The 19,700-nt window shown below is 33.2% G+C and overlaps 1 protein-coding gene across 1 annotated transcript in view; it reads right to left on the bottom strand.

Annotated features, from left to right (window-relative positions):
• Window positions 1-3,130: 3,130 nt before the first annotated feature.
• The window catches only part of LOC105622440 (laminin subunit alpha-1), a 172,724-nt gene continuing 156,154 nt past the window's right edge, over window positions 3,131-19,700 (bottom strand). Inside the window, exons 13-42 of the mRNA XM_012203857.1 lie at window positions 17,289-17,395; window positions 16,570-16,753; window positions 15,808-16,163; window positions 14,824-15,021; window positions 14,560-14,730; window positions 14,194-14,357; window positions 13,856-13,987; window positions 13,412-13,667; window positions 12,818-12,989; window positions 12,026-12,247; window positions 11,614-11,867; window positions 11,385-11,496; window positions 11,147-11,291; window positions 10,731-11,043; window positions 10,406-10,566; window positions 10,108-10,246; window positions 9,351-9,588; window positions 9,069-9,242; window positions 8,755-8,921; window positions 7,993-8,151; window positions 7,718-7,866; window positions 7,281-7,568; window positions 6,918-7,083; window positions 6,273-6,692; window positions 5,980-6,156; window positions 5,354-5,688; window positions 4,741-5,047; window positions 4,044-4,482; window positions 3,384-3,752; window positions 3,131-3,273 (exon numbers count right to left, since the gene is read on the bottom strand). Of these exons, the coding sequence (XP_012059247.1) occupies window positions 3,131-3,273; window positions 3,384-3,752; window positions 4,044-4,482; window positions 4,741-5,047; window positions 5,354-5,688; window positions 5,980-6,156; window positions 6,273-6,692; window positions 6,918-7,083; window positions 7,281-7,568; window positions 7,718-7,866; window positions 7,993-8,151; window positions 8,755-8,921; window positions 9,069-9,242; window positions 9,351-9,588; window positions 10,108-10,246; window positions 10,406-10,566; window positions 10,731-11,043; window positions 11,147-11,291; window positions 11,385-11,496; window positions 11,614-11,867; window positions 12,026-12,247; window positions 12,818-12,989; window positions 13,412-13,667; window positions 13,856-13,987; window positions 14,194-14,357; window positions 14,560-14,730; window positions 14,824-15,021; window positions 15,808-16,163; window positions 16,570-16,753; window positions 17,289-17,395 (6,617 nt within the window). The remainder of the gene's footprint in view (window positions 3,274-3,383; window positions 3,753-4,043; window positions 4,483-4,740; window positions 5,048-5,353; window positions 5,689-5,979; window positions 6,157-6,272; window positions 6,693-6,917; window positions 7,084-7,280; window positions 7,569-7,717; window positions 7,867-7,992; window positions 8,152-8,754; window positions 8,922-9,068; window positions 9,243-9,350; window positions 9,589-10,107; window positions 10,247-10,405; window positions 10,567-10,730; window positions 11,044-11,146; window positions 11,292-11,384; window positions 11,497-11,613; window positions 11,868-12,025; window positions 12,248-12,817; window positions 12,990-13,411; window positions 13,668-13,855; window positions 13,988-14,193; window positions 14,358-14,559; window positions 14,731-14,823; window positions 15,022-15,807; window positions 16,164-16,569; window positions 16,754-17,288; window positions 17,396-19,700) is intronic.

Below are 19,700 nucleotides of genomic sequence, written 5' to 3'. Positions count from 1 at the left end.
TTTAAGTTTATACTGTAAAAAAAAAAGTGCGAGATATGCGCGTGCATTAGTTTACGCCGAAGCAGCTGTTTTAAAGCGAGCGATGTGTTTCGTCAGATTAGGTAGTTATCATTGTGTACAGAAAGTGGATATTGCATAAGTATCGTTGGACAAAGTTCGTCGAAGGGCTGACGAGAAAGGGAGATCCTCGCGGTACTTCTTTTTTTCCTCCCATGCGCTTCAATCTTTATTATGTAAGAGGAAGGTGGAAGATGGGAATAGTCTAAACAATTTTATCAATGGAACCGCGCTTTTTTCCGAACGAAACTTCGTTATTCAAAGTTCTCCAATTATATTCTACCTTCCTCGGAAGCAAAGAAAAATAGTATGAAGCTTTATGTTATGAATGATGTAATTGGACTAAGTGCGTAAAAATATTTAATGAATTGACAGCATGACTTTTTTTCAACCGTGTCTCGTACATTACGTTCCCCCTAGGAATTTATCGGCAATCGCGACACATCCCGCCGTTTCTCAGCGAAACTTTAGTCAGTCCGGGCGAACAGAGAACGCGGCGGTCCGTAATTAATCGGAGAAACTGTTATAATTTATTGTGCCATAAATTCGATGTTCGCTTTTCGCGTGGGACTGGCATTGGCTTCCTATCTCGCTGAATGGGCCTTTTCGGTCGGATACGTTTCTTTCATTATAATATTATAAGAGGGGAGAAGAAGTTAGAGATAGGTAAACTTTATGTAGCTATTTTATACGACAATATTGGGGGTCTATCATTTGTATGATTATTTTCTCTCGGATTCCGTTCACGATGACGACGCGTCTCCAGGATCGTTCTTCAATTATTTTATATAAGTCTTCGATTCGGTGCGGACAGTCGTGTCGAGATATAGGTAGACCCTCCGTATTTCGCGACACGGAAACACAAGATTATTCCGCAAACACAAGATTATTAACGATACAATTACAAATATAATGCGACATATCGAAATCGAGTGTTCTCTGCTGAAACTGTGGAGGAATAATCTATGTATCTTCAATTTGCGTGGGACGTCAGCTTGACCTCGCCGTCCCGCGTTTCGCCGTTCGACCATGTATAATGAAAGGGACTCGTGAGATTAAACTCCGTCGAGATTATAGTAATCGAGAGAGAGAAAGAAATTTACTATTCTATATCCCCGTCTGTTGTAAATTTATCCGAGTACGATGATGAGAGAAAAAGAGCGATAAGATAGAGAATCTTAGATTCAGAAACAGTCCGACCTGACAATATCGAACGTGAGGTACGCGCCATAGAAGAAAGAAATTATGAAACCTTTGAAATAAGGTGCAAGTTGCAGTAAGTTCATGATGACAATGTTTGAGAAGAGAGTGAAGAGAGAGAGAGAAAGAAATATATATGAATTGATTGCAATTAATATATATAAATATATACATAGTCATTAATCTTAAGAGCCAGCGAGAATAATGGCTTGTGGAAATGGGATTGATTACAAAGTTATGAGAGATCTCTCGATATTGGTCGCTTATGCTTGATATTTATATTTTTTGAAGAATAGATATTATTAGTGAACTGGTGAAAAAAAAAGATTTGGATGCGACAATTAAATGTGGACAAAACGGAATGGATCGAGACGGGAAGAAAGAGAGACGGGAAATCGAGGTATACACACATACACACACATACCCAATTAAATACTGCGGCACGACGTAAATTTGTACGCCGCAGTTAAATCGCGCTTACTAATAATAATAAACGATTATTGTTACGTAATAATTATCGATTTTTATTGTCGCTGAAATTTCGACGTCAAGGCGAATATCAGTTCTCGAACTTCTATCCGTGTCTCTGTAAATATTATGTTTTTATATACACATAAAACGAAAAAACGTATACCTACCTACTCGACGATATGTATATTTATTCAGTACGTCATGTAAGAATTGGGTCATAATTTACTGTTAGCATCTTCGCAGCGAATGTCATTAATAAAATTTAATAACCCATTTGTAATAGACTTTTATTCTTCCGCGGATGGATATCAAAAGTAATCCATCATTGATCGTACCTTAATGGCACATTCTTTAAAAGATCTGGCTTTTTTTCTTGACGAGAATTTTCTTGACTTCAATTTTTAATATAAAACATCTCGAAATGAAGATTTTACTCGATAAATAAAAATAAGATTTTCTTAATTCTCTAGAACTCTTCAATTTTTTGTGTTCAATATTTGTCCTCTGTTTTGGAGGAAAATTGCATGGTGAAATTTCATAAAGCTGCGTTTCTGAGGTATTTTATAGGGATCTTAAGAGTGTTAAAAAGGATAAATCAAAGCGACACAACCCTATGCGCTTTTTTTTCTTGTTATATATTTTATACATAACAGCGGATTTTCGTAATTTGTTAATTTTCCTTGTGTATATGTAATATATTACAGTTTAACAAAAGTCGTGTGCGTGTGTTATGTATGAGAGAGAAAATTAGACATAAATATTCTTCGAACATCATCTCTCTGTGTGCGTGATTAAAGGACACTTCTTTTTTACAGGGCACTTGCATGTTTCTCGATAAATCTTTCGAATAAAAAAATCTACAATGTACATAATATATCGGGCTCTAGTAGATGTCTAACTATAAAAGTACAAAACGTAATCGCGTTATTTTCTATTCCCTAACTCGTCGACGCAGCGATCACAAATTCTCGTAATCGGATTTACGTTAACGATAATAAATAATGGCTTTTAAATACTGATGTACAAATTGTTTGCGGCTTACGATGAATAATTAAACTATATGGCAGTGGTCTCGCTATTTACGCGTAAAATGTCACCGTCTGCACGCGTACCTGCGTACGACGAAATTATTCGTGCCATCGTTTGTTTGTCACGGCGAGACTGAAGCGTACGGTCTCTATTTCTCTTTTCCTTTTTCTATTTTCATGCTACGACGATTAGCTTAACGGTCTACGGTTTAGCATCTTTTGGCTTTGTTAAGTCTTAAAGAACTCGTCGCTTGCGAATATATGGCACGTTAATCTCGATGCGATTGTTGAACTCAACGCGACTCTTCGAACAGTCTTTGGAACTAAAAGCGCTGAACGCCGAGGTAATTGTCTTTCCTCTTCACGCCCCGCTATCATTGAACCGGGCAGGAGCTCAGGTGGATGTTGTGCAACTCGGCCATATCCGTCCAGTCTCGCCTTTCCCCTCTTATCATCACATTCCTGATGCATCCATTGAAGTGATCTCGCGTTAACAGCGAGCCTTTCTGAGCAGTCGCTGGAAATGATGAGAACAGAATTAAGCTACTTCTTTTATGTTTTCCTTTTTCATTTATCATGCAGGCTTATTTACATACCAATGTGTAATTTAACGCAACATTCATTTACCTGGTATACCACCTATGTACAACGGGCCAGAGAAGACAGAGGTATTTAAATGATAATTAATGTTCGTGGGCAAGCCGTATTTTTGGTCCAGCTCGTCCACCTTGAGCGCGAGTTCTTCGTCGTTATATACAGCCTGGATCCTATGCCATCGATTGTCACAGATCGCATAATGATTAGAAAAGCCCTGCTCTACATATAACGGATTGTTGTCGCCCAGATCGCCCGACATAATCACCTTCCCACTATTAAGTTCTAATGACAGAGAAGGTGAACCATTAGGTGCGGTAATCGACAGCAACACACCAGACACTTCCGATGTTCTGAATTCCAATTGAAGTTCGAGCACGCCATCAACCTCAAAGTTGTTTCCTAAAAGAATATAAAATTGTTACTCTGAAGATTTAAAACGAAGTAAGAAAAAATTCAAGTATATTTCTTAGTATTGAAATGAATCTTATTTTATAATTTTAGTTTGTATCTTTTGCATAGTTAATTTTTTTTTAAGATGCTATTATAGTGAAGAAGTTATATTATTATTAAAAACTTTTAATTTAAGAAATTAAAATTTGATATGATTTGAATTTTTGAATCGTTTATTTTACGTTCAAGATTTAGGCATTTCTCCTTAAGTTCCTCTTAATTTTACTAATAGTGACTCACGATAAATAGCATAAGCCTCGCCCTGAAAATACGCTCCGCTCTCGACACTTGGGAAGCACTGACCGACATTGAAGGCTCTACTGGTGGAACCCACCATGTCGTAAACATTTCCATTGATCTTCAGGCCTCTGATACATCCCTTCAATGTCTCCAGTCTGACGACCACTTGTTCCGGGATAGGCGTTCCGCTTTCCGGAAGACCACCGATATACATCATGGATGCGAGACCAATTCTTCTCGGTACTTTGATGATGCGCGGTGTCTGAGTGTCTACTAACAGGGTGAGTTTCCTTTCTTCGTGACTGATAACGACGTGATGCCAATTACCATCATTAAATGGTGTCTTAAATAGTATTTCTTTCCTTTGTTTGCTTCTTACTACCAAAAGAAGCTGTCCATCTCGGATGAGTACCATTAAATAGTGTTTCAATCGAAGACCCTATGCATTTGTAATAAAAGTGGTAATGTTATAAAGTTATAACTAAAAAAAGTTACAACTAAAAACAATATAACTAACAACAAGTTAAATTAAATTAGAATTATATTTATATGAAAGATTAGTTATAAAAGTTGGAAAGTTCGTATAAAATATATACATTTTGTCCAACTTAAATTTAATAAAATAAGTTTAAATTAATTGTAACTAAAAAATTGTCAACTAGCAAAATCATGATTACATTATATGAGTTTTTTTTACCGGAGTGATAAATAGCAATCCATTGGGATAATACGTCCTAAAATCGAATTCTATCGCATATTTCTTCTCCCAGAATTTCTTGAAGTTGAGATAGAGTTGCGTATGACTATGTGGTTTATCGCCAAATTTCAAAGCACCCGGTTCTAGCGAATAATAAGGCACCTTTTGACATCCTTCGGGTTGTGTGGACATTCCTCGAGACAATGACGCTGACGGTACATAATTTGGTGTTTCTTTTCCCATACTCGGTCCGGAACGACCGATTAGAGCGTGATCAAAATTAACTGCATCGTCGAATCGAAGATTTCTGGAAAAAAAAAAGATTATAAATTAATCGTCAAAATCTCTTCAAACTGATATAAAGAAATAATCTAATTTTTTTAATTAAAAAATTAAATCGAAAAAGTTCATAAATACAATTATTTTATACAGCACAATTTGAAATAAAAAAAAATATATATGATATACATGTATGATACACATAAAATATATATCATATACATATACATGTAATATAATTTTAATACGTCGAATTTTAATCATTTCTCACTTATCATCTTCCAAGAAATTATGAGCAATATTTAATTTGTTTGGACTTGGTTTAATGACTTACATATCATTGAAAATCACATCCTTGATAGCGCCATACAGTGGCGTGTTAGTTGCTATCATTTTAGTATTATTGATGAGAGCCGGTAGCCCGCCAAAGAAAAGTCCGCCATTCGAACTAGGAGCCTTGATCGCAATACTATTGCGCAATCTTCCTGATGTTTGATATGCGTCATCGATTCTCAGCTCCACTTCCTTTCTTTTCTTAATGACAGTGACCGAGTGATATTTTCCGTCATTAAAAGTATTATTCGATTGGAGAACCAGCTCGCCATGGCCAGCATTTAAACGAACTTGCATTTGTCCATTGAAAATACATACGGAGTAATAGCTGTCCTTCTGAAAAAATTAATTGAATAAATTAATTTCAAATTTTTTGATAATTATAATACGCGAATAAAATTTATTTCCAATGTATGTACAAATAATGTTTTGTTGCATATCTTATTTATACGTTTATGAATATTAGTATGTTCTTTTATTATAAATTTATTTAGAGGTATTCAAAATTATTTTGTAGCATTTACGATAAATTATTTTGTGCATCATTATATTTTGTGCTTTATTATATAGTGATTCTTTTTATAATAAGAAAAAAAAATTAAATGATAAAGTGTAATAAAGTCTTACAGCTTCTTTGAGAGTATCACCCAATCTATCTTCATGGCCCTCAAACGTGGAGAGAAGAAGCATAGCTGCATCCTGCATGGTTCTGAAGGAGAAGCTTAGGACAGATTGAATCTTACGCAGAGTAAACGCTGAGTGCTCGAGATATCCATCTCCATAAAATCCGACTATTTTCAATGGCTACAAAGAGATTTGTTTAATTTTGATACGGAAAATATTGTAGCTACATCTGTACAACAAATTTCAATAGAATGTTTGATTTGTATCTATTTTAAAGAATAAATTATAATGCTTACTTTATTACCGCAACTGGTTTCCACCCCATAATATTGTTCGGCCATTGGATCGTAGCCCTCTTGCACTACAATATTGGCCATGCATCCGAGGAACGACACTTGTGAGGGTAACATTAATTTTTCTGCGCGGAAGCTCGGTGGCAGCCCACCGATGTAGTACTTGGCCTGCGCCAAATCTGGGATATCTTCCTTCGTGGGCTGTGGTGTGGGCGCACCAATTCGTTTGTCGTTGTCACCACCGATACTAAGGCTGCATTTTTCAATGTTCTTGCGTAATTGATAGTGACGGAATGCATCCACCTTTGTCCAATTGCCTGTATTGTATTTGTAAGTCGAGGACATCTCCATGCTCACATTTCCGCCGTAACCGACATGGAGGATCACTCGGCCTTCTCGTAGGGAAATCATAATGTGCTGATTCTATTTTTATAAATAATATAATAGAAATTAAACAGAATTCCATAAATATAATTAAATTGATGTTTTATTAATAAATATTAAATATAATAATATATACAAATTTTTTTTATTTAATATAATGTTAATTAAATTTATTTTTATCTACTCTCTTTTTTTTAAGAAAAGATATAAAAATATATTCTTGATAATAAAATACATAATGAGGAAATTTAAATAAATTCGTACATCTTTGTTAATGGCTAGAAATAGCAATGCATTCTCGTCGTATGTTCGAAAACTAATCGAGACTCCAAACATGTATTTATTATATGGACCAGATGAGACTCTGTTTCTCACGGCATAGCCCTCTCCATTGAAATTGTAAGCTATATCATCTTTGGCATCCTCCACTCTGCAAATTAATAATATCATTGTTAAAATATTATCGAAAAACAAGCAATTTGTATTATTAAATTATCAGATAGAAAGAACTTGAAATATGAAATAATATAATGTATACATATTTGAGCTATGCAGAATTTACACATTATTTAATAAATAAATATAAACGTCAAAGAAATTTGATTATTAATTTTCAGGATTAATTACCCTTCTACGCAAGCTTTGCAAGCCATATCTGGTGCTGTTGTGATGAAATTCCAGAGACCGATATGCTTTCCATCGAGGATTACTTGATGAATACAACCCGGAAGACCATTACCAGCGATCAGCTCCGTTGGTCTTCTCTGCGATTTAGGGATACCTCCTATCCACACTCGGTCTGTAGGCAAGACATCGAAACGACCATATTCGGAATTAGTCGTGTTTATGACAGGAAGATATTTTCCGGATGTCGAAAACTGCTTGTGTACGTTCAGCTTGCCTGTGTGTCGCGTTCTAAGATAAAAAAGCAAATTATTTGAAACTTCTTTCTCTCGTATTAATTAATAATAACATGAATTATTCTTTATAAATTCCAATCAATATTTGTTTATCTATTTATAATTAAGTTAATTAATTACATTCATACTAATATTGTCATTTACCTTTCAGCCTCAATTCGATACCAAGATCTGTCATTTTGCAGATCGCCGCTTTCAAGAACTTCAGGATGTGTTAATATACCTGTACCACCACCGACATTCCATAAGAATCGTACCTTTTTATCAAATATCTCTAGAGCGATAAAATCGTCCTGAAAAAATTCGAAATATCAGAATTTTGCTTAAAAATCAATATGTTATACAATTCGTATGCATTTTATTTTATGCAAAGTTAATTGTTCTAATCGCTAAATTAATATTGTTTTTATAGAACTTACATTAATTCCACTAGGCAAGTAAAACAGGGAACCTTCTTTGCGTGCAGTTGGAAGCGCGAATGTTATTATAATCGATGTCGTTGACGAGGATTGCAGCGTTGTTGGTCTGTATGAACGAATGCATTCTTTACCTTCCACCGATCGTAGAGAGACGCGGATCTAAAAATAAAATAAAATAAAATATAAAAATTTATATTTCAAAAATTATTTATCGCAATTATTCAATCTTAAAAATGTATCAAGTGTATGATCTCTGCAAAAAGTGATTAAAATTGGAAATTTATACTTTTCATATAAAATTCAATGTACATTAACAATTCAATAAGAATCATTTTAACTTTATTGAATATTACAAATTTACAGATTTAAACAAAAATTTTCTTATTTTATCTTAATTATTTTTTAAAAACATGTCTAATTCTTATTAAAATAATTTTTTATTCCAGATATTGAGTCAAATCTTTTATATTACTTTCAAATATATAGAGACTATAGAAAGATCTAAAAGATTTTTCATAATTTTTTCATTTTGTTAAAAATATGTGTACTACATTCTTAATTATTCAAAGTTATATTGGAAATTATCAATTAAATGAGTTATCCTTAAAAATTGTTTTACATTAAAATTTAAAGATATATAATATAACAAAAATAGCATATAATAAATTTATGATAAAAACATTTAAATATGGAGAATCAAAACTTTTATTTTAATTTATAAAAATATATCTGAGCAAAGAACAAAATAATTATTATTCTTACCCCTTCGGCAGTATTTCGGGCTTCTGCAATTTTGTCTTTGAGATTTTGCAATTTCGTGGCTAATGTGTCATTCCATTTATCGAAAACAGTTTTTCGTTTCATTGCAACGTTTGATAGACTTATTAACTTCGCATCAGCTTTCTTAATATTACTCAGCGCTTCCGTCACTAAAATATACATATTTCTTCCATAATAATTTACAATTTTCACTAATTTAATACTTAATTAACAATAAAATTATTTAATAATAGCGTATAAAATATAAAAACGTTCGCTAAGTATGCATATACATTAATTTTGAAAAGAAATATTACATTTTTCGCTGGCAAGGCTTATCTTCGAATCGCCTTCGCGCTTCAATTCGTGTAATTTCGGCTTCAGTCTGTCGGCGATGCCTTGCTTGTAATCGTCAATTAATCGTTGCGTATTCATTACCGATTCTGCTACTTCATTGTTGTCCTCCAAGATATTTAGTAGATCCTCATGTACTATTTAAAAAAAATTCTCCTTAATATAACATTAAAATCTTTTATTCGACAATTGCATTTTTTGAAATTATTAATAATATCATAATAATATATAATATAGATACTTACATTTTTTACTATTACTTTGCAATTCTCGCAATTTCACATTTATCTCGTTGTCCTTTATTCCAGTGTTGTTTAATGAATCTTTTAATACCAGAATGGCTTGCTTCTGAGCATTCAACTTGGCATTTGCATTTTTTACTAGTTTGCCATGTTCTTTCGCCACTTCCCACTGTTGCGAAGACTTAGCTAATACTTCCTTAGCATTATCCAGTAACGATTTCTGTCCCGAAAGAGGGAAAGCCTTGAAAAAGCATCTACATTATATTTATAGCCGACTCTCAAAATTATAACATTATATTAATACTTCATTTAAATTAAAAGCATAAGACTAAAATTTAGGAAGAATAAAAAAAATAGAAATGTTGATAATTAATACAGCAGATATTTTTGAAGCTCTTTTATTTTAAAAGATTCAACAATATATTTTTCTAAGTAAATCTATATTGCACGCGCTAATATATAAAATTACAAGAAAAATTATGCTTTTATTTTGTAAACATTTAAAATGTCTCAAAAATATTCTTGATATTTTAAAATTAGAAAAAATTCAAATGTAAATTAAAGCATAAAAATATCACAGAATAATTTTATTTTAATATAATCATTCATAATATGATTAGTTATAATTCGAAAAATTATTTTTATTTTATATACACAATGGAAATAGAGTTACAGCATTTAAACATATCAATTTAATAAAGAGGACAAATATAAAAATCCTAAATTCAAAGAAAATCATATTATAATAATCATGTTTTACCTTTTTGTGTACATCCTCGACGATTTCCTTGGCTGCTAGCGCAGTGACTTTCGCCGCTTGTAAACCGTCGACAATGTTCTTGTAGGCCTGACTTGCCTTCAGCGGACTAGCCGCAATATCTCGTGTCTTGGCGAATAAACTATTCAACAAAAATTAATGTCACATTATTGAATCGTCACGATTATTGAATCGTCAATGATTATATCATTCGCTATCGTTGAAATAAAGTCACTCGCTTTGGATTTAATGCGATATAATTGTTGATTGAATTAATTATGCTAATAGGATGCTTAAATACCTGACATACTGATCGACGTAGCTGGATAGATTCTTCGCATGTTGCACTGCTGGTACCACATACTTCTCGTCATACTCGTAATTTAGCCGATACAAAAGTTCCTCTTTCATGCTCAGCTTCTCCGTCCAGTACGTTAATTTATCGCGTGAATCTGAAAGATTCTGAAAATCGTATTTATAAGAATAAAGTTCTTAATGTTTATGATCAATAAAAAATTCAGTTATTTATTATATACACGTCACTCATACTTATTCTGTACTGATTTCTTTCCTATTTACCATTGTTACAAATTGTTTTAAATAAATATGAAAATATTTTTATTTACTTGAATGTTATTTTCTGCGTCGACAAGTAGATCGCGAGCTTCATTGACGAGTTTCTTCCCTTCTGTGATCGTTTCGTTTGTTTCGTCGCGCAATATCCCTATATGAGCGCATTGGTCTTTGGCCTCGATGAATGTCCCGTTGATATGGTTGTACAAACTGTCGTAGCTGAATAGTGTTTCCATGGTGTTTTCTATGATCGTTCGCATATCGTTCAATTTCATCTCGTAATTTTTAGCGTCATTTTGAGCGATCGCCAAAGGCTCAGTCGCGTCATGAAGAGAGTTTAGCCACGCTACATATTTGGTAACATCGCTAATTAAATCAAAAAGAGAGAACATTATTTATTAATAATTTTTAAAAATTTAATTTCTTTTTTCTCTTTTCTTGTTCTAAAATTAATCAAAACAATACTCACTCGAGGAAGTTTTCCACTTCTGTAGTTCTCTTGGCTATGTCGACAGACTTTAGATAATTCAAGATTGCCTTAGCAGTTTTTAAGGCTTTTTTAATTTCTATTCTCCTATTATCGTTACTGTATTGATTGAGTTCCGAAGTTGTATCTGGAGTTCGAGAAAAAAGATTATTCTAAAAATATTTATACTGTAGCGTAATTATTGTAACGATAATTAAAACAAACTTTTATGATAATATACCTTCTATGTCTCTCCTCAAATTATCAAGCATAATTTTTGCTGTAAAAACATTATTTTTCAAATCGCCGCTCTTGGTCTTCAAAATATCGGCATGTTTAGCATTCTTGTTCATCTGCAAATTAAAATAGGAAATGTATTCTAAAGCTTATTGTAGATAATCAATTTGCGTCAGATTTCAGACAATTATGCTATTATGCTATTATTATTTAAAAATATTAGAGAGACATACATTTCTTAACATAATTTCAACATCTTGTGCAAGTTTTTTGTATTTATGCCACGGTACGTTTCTCATTCTTTGCTGCAGACGAGTTCGCTGTTCCAATTCTTCAAGATATATAGTCATGTTGGAATCGATATACGACAGTTCCTCCCACGGGGGTGGAATATATCCGTCTGCTATGTGACTCGTTCCACCAGCCAGTTCTTCAGACAACATCGCGACAGTGTCGAGCAGAATTCCCGTGCAATTGTCATTGCATGCTAAACATTTCGCACAACGTAATGTAATAAAACGAATTTATGTAGCAATGCATTCAACAAAGATTTATAAAAGAGAGATAACAAATTCTAACTTTCTAAATCTACTGATACAGATGTTTTAATTTTAAGACAAAGAAACAATTTGTAAGTCAACTTACAAGTGCAAACGTTGTTTATGTAAACGTGTCGATATGCCGTGCATTGGGAGCAATCTCTGCCTGTAGAACCGATCTTGCATTTGCACTGTCCTGTCTCGCCATCGCAGCCGTCGCTTAAACTTCCTGCCAAGTTGCAATTGCACGGAATGCACTTGCCGTCCGGAAGGTCGGGAAAGCCGTAATAGCCATAGGCGCAACGTTCACATTTTCTACCAACATAGCCTGCGACAAGCCGAAGGTGAATGCATGAGAAAAATAAAAAAGCCCATTTTAAAGATAAGTTATAATTCATATTAGACTTCAGAATGAAATTCGATTTATAATTTTATATATCATGTAATACAAAAAATATTTGAAGCAACAGAATATACATATAAATGAAATATATATTAAAATATATAGACATCTAAATATATAGCATATAAAATTGTAAATAAAATTCTATCCTGAAATCTGACATGATAATTACAGATCATAAAGTGAACTTAATAACTTCGAGAAAATTAACGTTTATAATTTTAAAGAAAATACAATTTAGATGTTATGCGTACAAAATGAACACCCATTATGAAAATCGCAAGATTTTGTGTCAAATATTTTGAATGATCTAAGAGTTAAAATATTAGGTGTGGGGAAAAAGTTCGTGGCGTTTTTCCTGTTAGATGGCATTAAAAAAACGCCACGAATTTTTTCCCACACCTAATATTAAAATAAATTAGACAAATGTTTTAATTAATTTTTTATAATTATTTTTATATGCGCAAATTATTTTTCATATTCTTGTCTACACACCTGGCTTGCAGTGACAAATAGGTTCATTGTTCGCACGAACCACGCAGGTACTTGAAAATCTTTTATCGACTTGTGGACATGGACATGGCTTGCAGCCTCCTATTTCCGGATGACCGTAGAAACTATCAGCGCAAACGTTGCAATGTGCACCAAATGTGTTTTCTTTACAGTTCTGTAATATATTAATTTTTTCAATATTATATACATAAATTTAATAATTATTTAAATTATACACTCTCATTAAATTCAATATTTTTTTACAAAACTTAAAAACTACCTATAATTACCTATATAATCTATCTATTTCTTCCAAAGTATAGAAAAGTATTAGAAAAAAATGCTAAGCTATTTTTCATCGCAAAAAATAGAATGAATACAGAAATTGTTTATGAAATGGCAAATGCAGATAATTGACAAGAAAAAGCATGTAAATCCATCAACATCATGCAGATTCGAAGGCTTCTTAGTAAGAAATTTATCTTGTATCAACTCTAGCTTATATCCTTATGCACTTGTCTCTCGGCACACTTCCTGTCGCGCTATCATCTCCGCGAATAGTGTACACTCGTAGGAAGATGTTTGAGTAATGCTTACCAAGCAATATCCCGTCTCCCTGTCGCACACCTCGGATCTCCCATTGCACTGGCAACGTCTAGCTTGTCCGACAAGATCGATCACGATGGTAGACGTGGCGGTGGTGTTCTTATACCACCTGTAAAAGCCGATGCTAGGATCTTGGCAAGACGTACCGTTGTATTCTGGCGGACATTGGCAGATCTCCACTCCGGTCGCCAGTGGTGGCGAGTGTGTAGGCATCAGGACGGCGGCGTCGAGAGAAGCTTCCAGCAATCTGAACAAGATGCAGATTAAAACACTCTTACAAATTTACATATATATTTTAAATCATAATAGAGTTGATGAGTAAAATAATTTTTACATCTAAATTTACTCGCTCAAAATTAAACATGGGGCAAAAAGAACGTTGAAAAATAAACAGAAATTCATTTTACTCTCTATGATTTTTTTTCAGTTACATACGTGGTTCTTGCAAATTCATTGTCCGAAGCTTTTACGAGGATGTACTGTAGATTTTGCAATGCGACCATTAGAACTTCCCTGGAGACTTTGTAATCCGGTCTGTTTTGTAGCTGCCACAATGATTCGTGAAATCTAAGATAAAATATGTATGACAGTGTAACGTATAAGAATATATTCTTAATGAATCTATATCTAAAAATTCCATGATATTAACAAATTCTCTTTAACACATTATATTTAATTTCATTTGATAAATTATACGTTAAAGTGTCTAATTTATATTTTATTTACATTGAATCACGTATTCTCTTTCTCTTTTCAATTAACTATGAATATACCTGACTTCATAACGATTATCGTTTACTGGTAGATGAAGATAATATTCCAAGACAATTTTATTGTTGCCTTGTAACTGCACCACGGGATATCGGAGATTCGATCTTAGAGGTATTCCACCTTCCGTCGAGGTTTTAAAGCGCAAGAATCCTCCATAAGAGACAACCTTAAAGGATTAATATGAGTCTAAAGCGTTGCGTCCACGATGAGAAATCGCTTCAAAATATCAGATAGAAAAAGAATTGATTGTTGATCAATCGGCCGAATTTTGCATACATAAATTTTTATTTTAATACGAGACTTCTAAACGTGATTTCGATTTATTTTTTGAACACAAAATATTGATACATATTCAATGAAAAAATTACCTTATCACCTAGAAAAGAATCTGGCAATCTCCAATATAAAGGATAATTATAATAAAGAGTTGAGGGCAACGTGACATCACCATCAGATCCAGGGATTACGGAAAGACCATTTGTCACGTTCAATCCACCGTTCACTGCTGGTAATACAGTTGTGGAGCCAAAATTCATTATCTGTTTAATCGATAATTAAATGATTTATATGACATATAAAATACTATTTGATAAACTCATTCATCAAGATTTAACAGCCGAAACGGATCTTACTATTACATCGCTGACTGTGTCGTTGATATAAAGAACACGAGGTCGAGTTAATCTGCGTTGACCCCAACTGAGTCCGGCCTGCTGACACAAAGTGCTCCTTCCGAAGCAGAAACACTCAGTGCATCCCTTGACATTGTCCATCGCAAGGCCGAACGTACCTTCCTTGCACTGATTGCACTGTCGTCCGACGACCAGTTCCTTGAAGATCATTCTTTAATTAATGCTTTTCAGTGTTACATCGGAAATAAAATGTATAAAACTTTTTGAAATTTCATTAATTTTAGATGAAAACTTGCAAAGAGTTATATTATAACTAAAAAACAATATAAATTTATCGATTTTTCAATTTTAAATTTTCGCGAATAGAATATAACAATTCGGAAATTTATGTTTTCATTTTAGTTTAGTTCGAAGTTTACATACACAGAGAAAAATACATACGTATTTAAATATTAATTATTGGTATTTTAAGTATTTCAAAAGTTTATATATTCGCAAATTTATCACAAATTCATCACAAGCATCAAATTTATTCTGAATATATTCTGAATATATTTCAAAATATATTCTGAATACTAATAAGTTTAATAAAATTTGATTAAAGTATTTATTTAATACTTCAATCAAAATTATTAAGCAAATTCGATCTGCTTGTTAATTATTTTTTCAATAAAATTTTATAATATTCTTTAAAAAGATAAATTCTTGCTTTGATACATAATAACAAATTTTTTCTTATTTGTAATAAATATATTTTAAATCTGTTATCAAGAAAATATTGTCAAAAACAGCCGTCGCTTAAAAGAAGAAAAGTAATAAATTAAGTAATTACTTTTCTTAGCAGTAAAATATTTTCCTGTGTGTACGAGTTAATTCTCTCTAACAAATTCACAAAATTCAGCATCAATTTTTATTCAACATATTCTTTTCCTTTTGCGACGAAAAAATCTTAAAATTTCCTTTTTGGCTCCTCATCTCTCTCACCTTGCACGGGCACTGTCCCTTGTCATCGCATTCACAGACACCATCGTGGCAGTGCGTCGTGCCAGCTAAATTGCAGCCGCAAGGACGGCACCTCGGATAGCCGTAGTAACCCTTGGCACATCTCTCGCACCTGAGTCCGTCATAGCCGATTCTGCAGGGGCACTGACCCTGATGGTCACATTGGGACCCTGTGGCGCCCAGGGTACAGGCACATGGCCTACAGCCAACACGCGGCACTAAGTCCCACGCACCTGGTCTACATCGGTCGCAGTGCTCGCCGTAGGTCAAGCGGGGACACACGCAGCGACCGGTATCAGGGTCACACACGTGACCAGGTCGGACGCATGAATCGCACACTGTCGAGCAAGTGGTCTCATTATAGAGTCTCCAGTTCGCCGAGACTTTATAAACGTAGTAAAAGACGCAAACAAAGTCTAATTTGTTTTATAATTTCGCTTTCTCTCTTGTAAATTTTACAATCGAGAATTCCTCGTGCTGAGGAGTAGTTTGTTAGAAAAAAGAAATGATCAGTCGCATATTAAACGATCTTATATATATAAACGATCGTGCGAGCAAAAATCGTGAGATAAATTTTTACTCTATATAAATTTCTATTCATCGTTCAGAGTTTAAGGCAAAAATATTATTTGCAAGACTTATACAGCAAAGAAATTGTAAGGATTGATTAAAGTATTGCTATTTTGACTAAGAAATATCACGTTAATTAGATGGGAGTTACAACAGGAAAAGAATTTGACTCACATTGACAGCCGTTTAAAGAAAATCCATAGTATCCGGATAAACAGCTGTCGCAGCGTGAACCACTCACACCCGGTTTACAATAGCATTCTCCTGTGTCGTTGCTGCAGGATGTGTTATGAGATCCCATAGAATCGCATTCGCAACGCGTGCAGCCTGTTCCTGATGTCAATCCCCAATAACCGGTCTAAATTGTCATATTAAATCCGATAATTAGAAATGTCCCTCGAGCTTGAGTTGCATTAATTGAATAACAAATAAAGAAAGAATGAATATTAAGAAACATTGTAATGTCTAGATTAGAATCTGCTGGCGTCAGACTTATATTATTATCATAATAATTGTCAGGATCTGTTAATTGACTTTGATTGTTGGATTTCGACGGACAATGATTTATCATGTCTGACTATGTCTGACGTTTACCACTTCTGTATTACAGATCACTGAATATTTCTCGGTATCTGATACAGTCGTATTATGAAGCAAGACATTTGTCTTCGCTATTAGATGCTATTCCAGATAATGCACTTCAATGTTATAAATCACTTTATCTTACTAGGCATTCGATATTGTTCGATAAATTTAAACCTCGCTTTCTGACTTGGATTACCTTCTAATATTACAAAAAATATACAGATTTAATCTATAAAAAAAATCTAATTTGTAAAATTAAAAATTTGCGGCATCCAGTATAGAGATTCCAGTAGAAAATCGAATCTTACCTTACATTCGTTGCACTGTCTGCCAATAACTTGCGGTTTGCATTGACACTGTCCGGATACGATGTCGCAAGCAGAACTCGTAGAGCCCAAATTGTTGCAGCCACATCCTGTAATCAAACGAAATATTATCAATGAAACATAAAATTAATTTCCTTCCCAACTTATGTATTTAAATACGCCTATAAATGGCATCAATAGATAAAATCTTGCCGGAATAAATCGAGATATAATATAAAGCCGCAATCTTTATTGAAAATTATTCTTTGGAAAGTAAAAATAAATAACATCATATTCAAATTATTACTTCTATTTAAACGTTATAATTTTATAATAGCAATAATTTTTATTGTTCTACATTTACTCTTTATTATAAATTTCTCGCTACAAAACTGATGCTAAAGAAGCTATAATTTTTGTTTCCGAAGCGAGAGGCGTAAATTAAATAATCACCGTCATCAAGTATAGACAAGTGTCGACAGCGGTCTCATTAATAATTCATACAGAATTATTCTCTTATTTTCGCTAATTGCGCACTGATGAAACGTTTGTACCGTTTCTAATCGATTAGCGTGGCGCGAATTTTTTCGGCCGCCGATCGCGTAAAAAAATTCACGGCGTGACCGGCGATCGTTGCTGCACGCGTTCGCTGATTTTGTCCGGCGTGGTCACGCGTGAGCGACTTGTTTATGCAGGATCGAGCAGATTTTGCAATTAGCGATGCCCGTCGCTGTGAGCGCCGCATTGTATTCAAATGTCGCAGACGACGGCTGTCGTTCTCGCACGACTGTAATGCCGCGGAAATTATAAATTATGCATGGTCGCATCGAGCATCACCGATTGGAGCGTATCGATTTCCTATTAACGGTAGCCCTTACAAAGGGATTACCCGCGAGAATTGATTCGGCGACGCAATCGTGTGTTTACACATCGATTCGATCGAATGATATATAGCCGGGAGATATTCATGCATGATTATCATGATTACCATGAATAATAAAAGATAAATATAGCATGTATCTGTGGAGAACATGATTGAAATAAAATTGATTATGTTTATACATATTTTTGAATTTATATACATATTATTTTCGCACTGATCAATTTTAATATTAACGACGCAAGATAGACACAACTGATACATATCTTATCAATGTTATTTATCTCTTTCATTCTTGGACTCTTGGTGAGTCAATCTTTACTTTTTTAATTTCTTGACTTCTTGGCAACATTAAACATAATACTCGGTTATTGTTTTAATTTGGATTATTAGTTTGCTTTCCTTGATGAACTTTTGGGAATGTTTGAAGGAAGACTTCTTATGATTTGAGAATGGGAGATTTATAGCGATTTTTATTGGGAAAAACTAATGCAATTGAATGCAAATCAATTCATATATTTTCAGTATTAAAAAATAATTCATTATTATAATCCTTTTATTGTAATTACATATTCTTTACGTGACTTAACTTCATACTTACTTATTTTTTACGCGACTTAACTTCATAATAATTTAATCTTTAAAAGAATTGACTTATTTATTAACACATACTGAAAATATGTAAACCGATTTTCATCATTTTATCAGTGTTGCACCAGTTTTCTCAATGGAAAACAATATTACATTTATATTTTTACGCTGATGATGATTCAAAGTGAATTGAAGTTTCGTTACTGACATTTCGTTTTAAATAATTTGCTCATCTTTAAATGCATTTTGATTTTTACAGATTTTTAATTTTTGAAATATTCGTCGAGGTATATATTTTTTTTAAAGACTGAATTTCTAAATGTATCTTCCTAAGAATCGAAAATGTTAATTTACACATTTTCAATCGAGAATCGTATCAATTCTGTTGTTTAAATACATAGACAACGTACGGCACAAATACCTGAGAGAAATGAATAATTCTCTTCGCGGTGTTTCTCCACTGCATATCAATTCCGATCAATCATGTTACGCGAGGCATTAAGCGCTCTCCCCTCCCGTGATTATGTGCATAATTACTCTTACATCATCGAGTAACAATCATATTACACTGGGAATTACATTATAGTCGATATGGACTCATAAATTAATATCGTATTATCGAGTCTGATTGAATCGGAAGTTATTAACTGTTGTATAGTAAGCGAGATGAATTATTCGCTCGCTTGTCTAAAGAAAATTTCAATTAAATTTCATTTAAATTTTTATTGCGCGATCTATAAATGTTTCTTCATTTAACAACGAATGTAAAGTGTCGCGATAATTGCACGGAAAAAACAATTTTGCTGAAGTATTTAAAAATTTAATTAGATAGATATACAGATTTGAAGATAATTTTNTAAAATATTTTAACATGTATATATATATATATATATATATATATATATATATATATATATATNTATAGTATATACCTANATATATAG

This window comes from Atta cephalotes (genome assembly GCF_000143395.1).
Source record: "Atta cephalotes unplaced genomic scaffold scaffold00044, whole genome shotgun sequence".
NCBI classification, from domain to species: Eukaryota; Metazoa; Arthropoda; class Insecta; order Hymenoptera; family Formicidae; genus Atta; species Atta cephalotes.
Note: the sequence above shows the minus strand (reverse complement) of the source record. Positions and strands in the feature narration are given on the sequence as shown.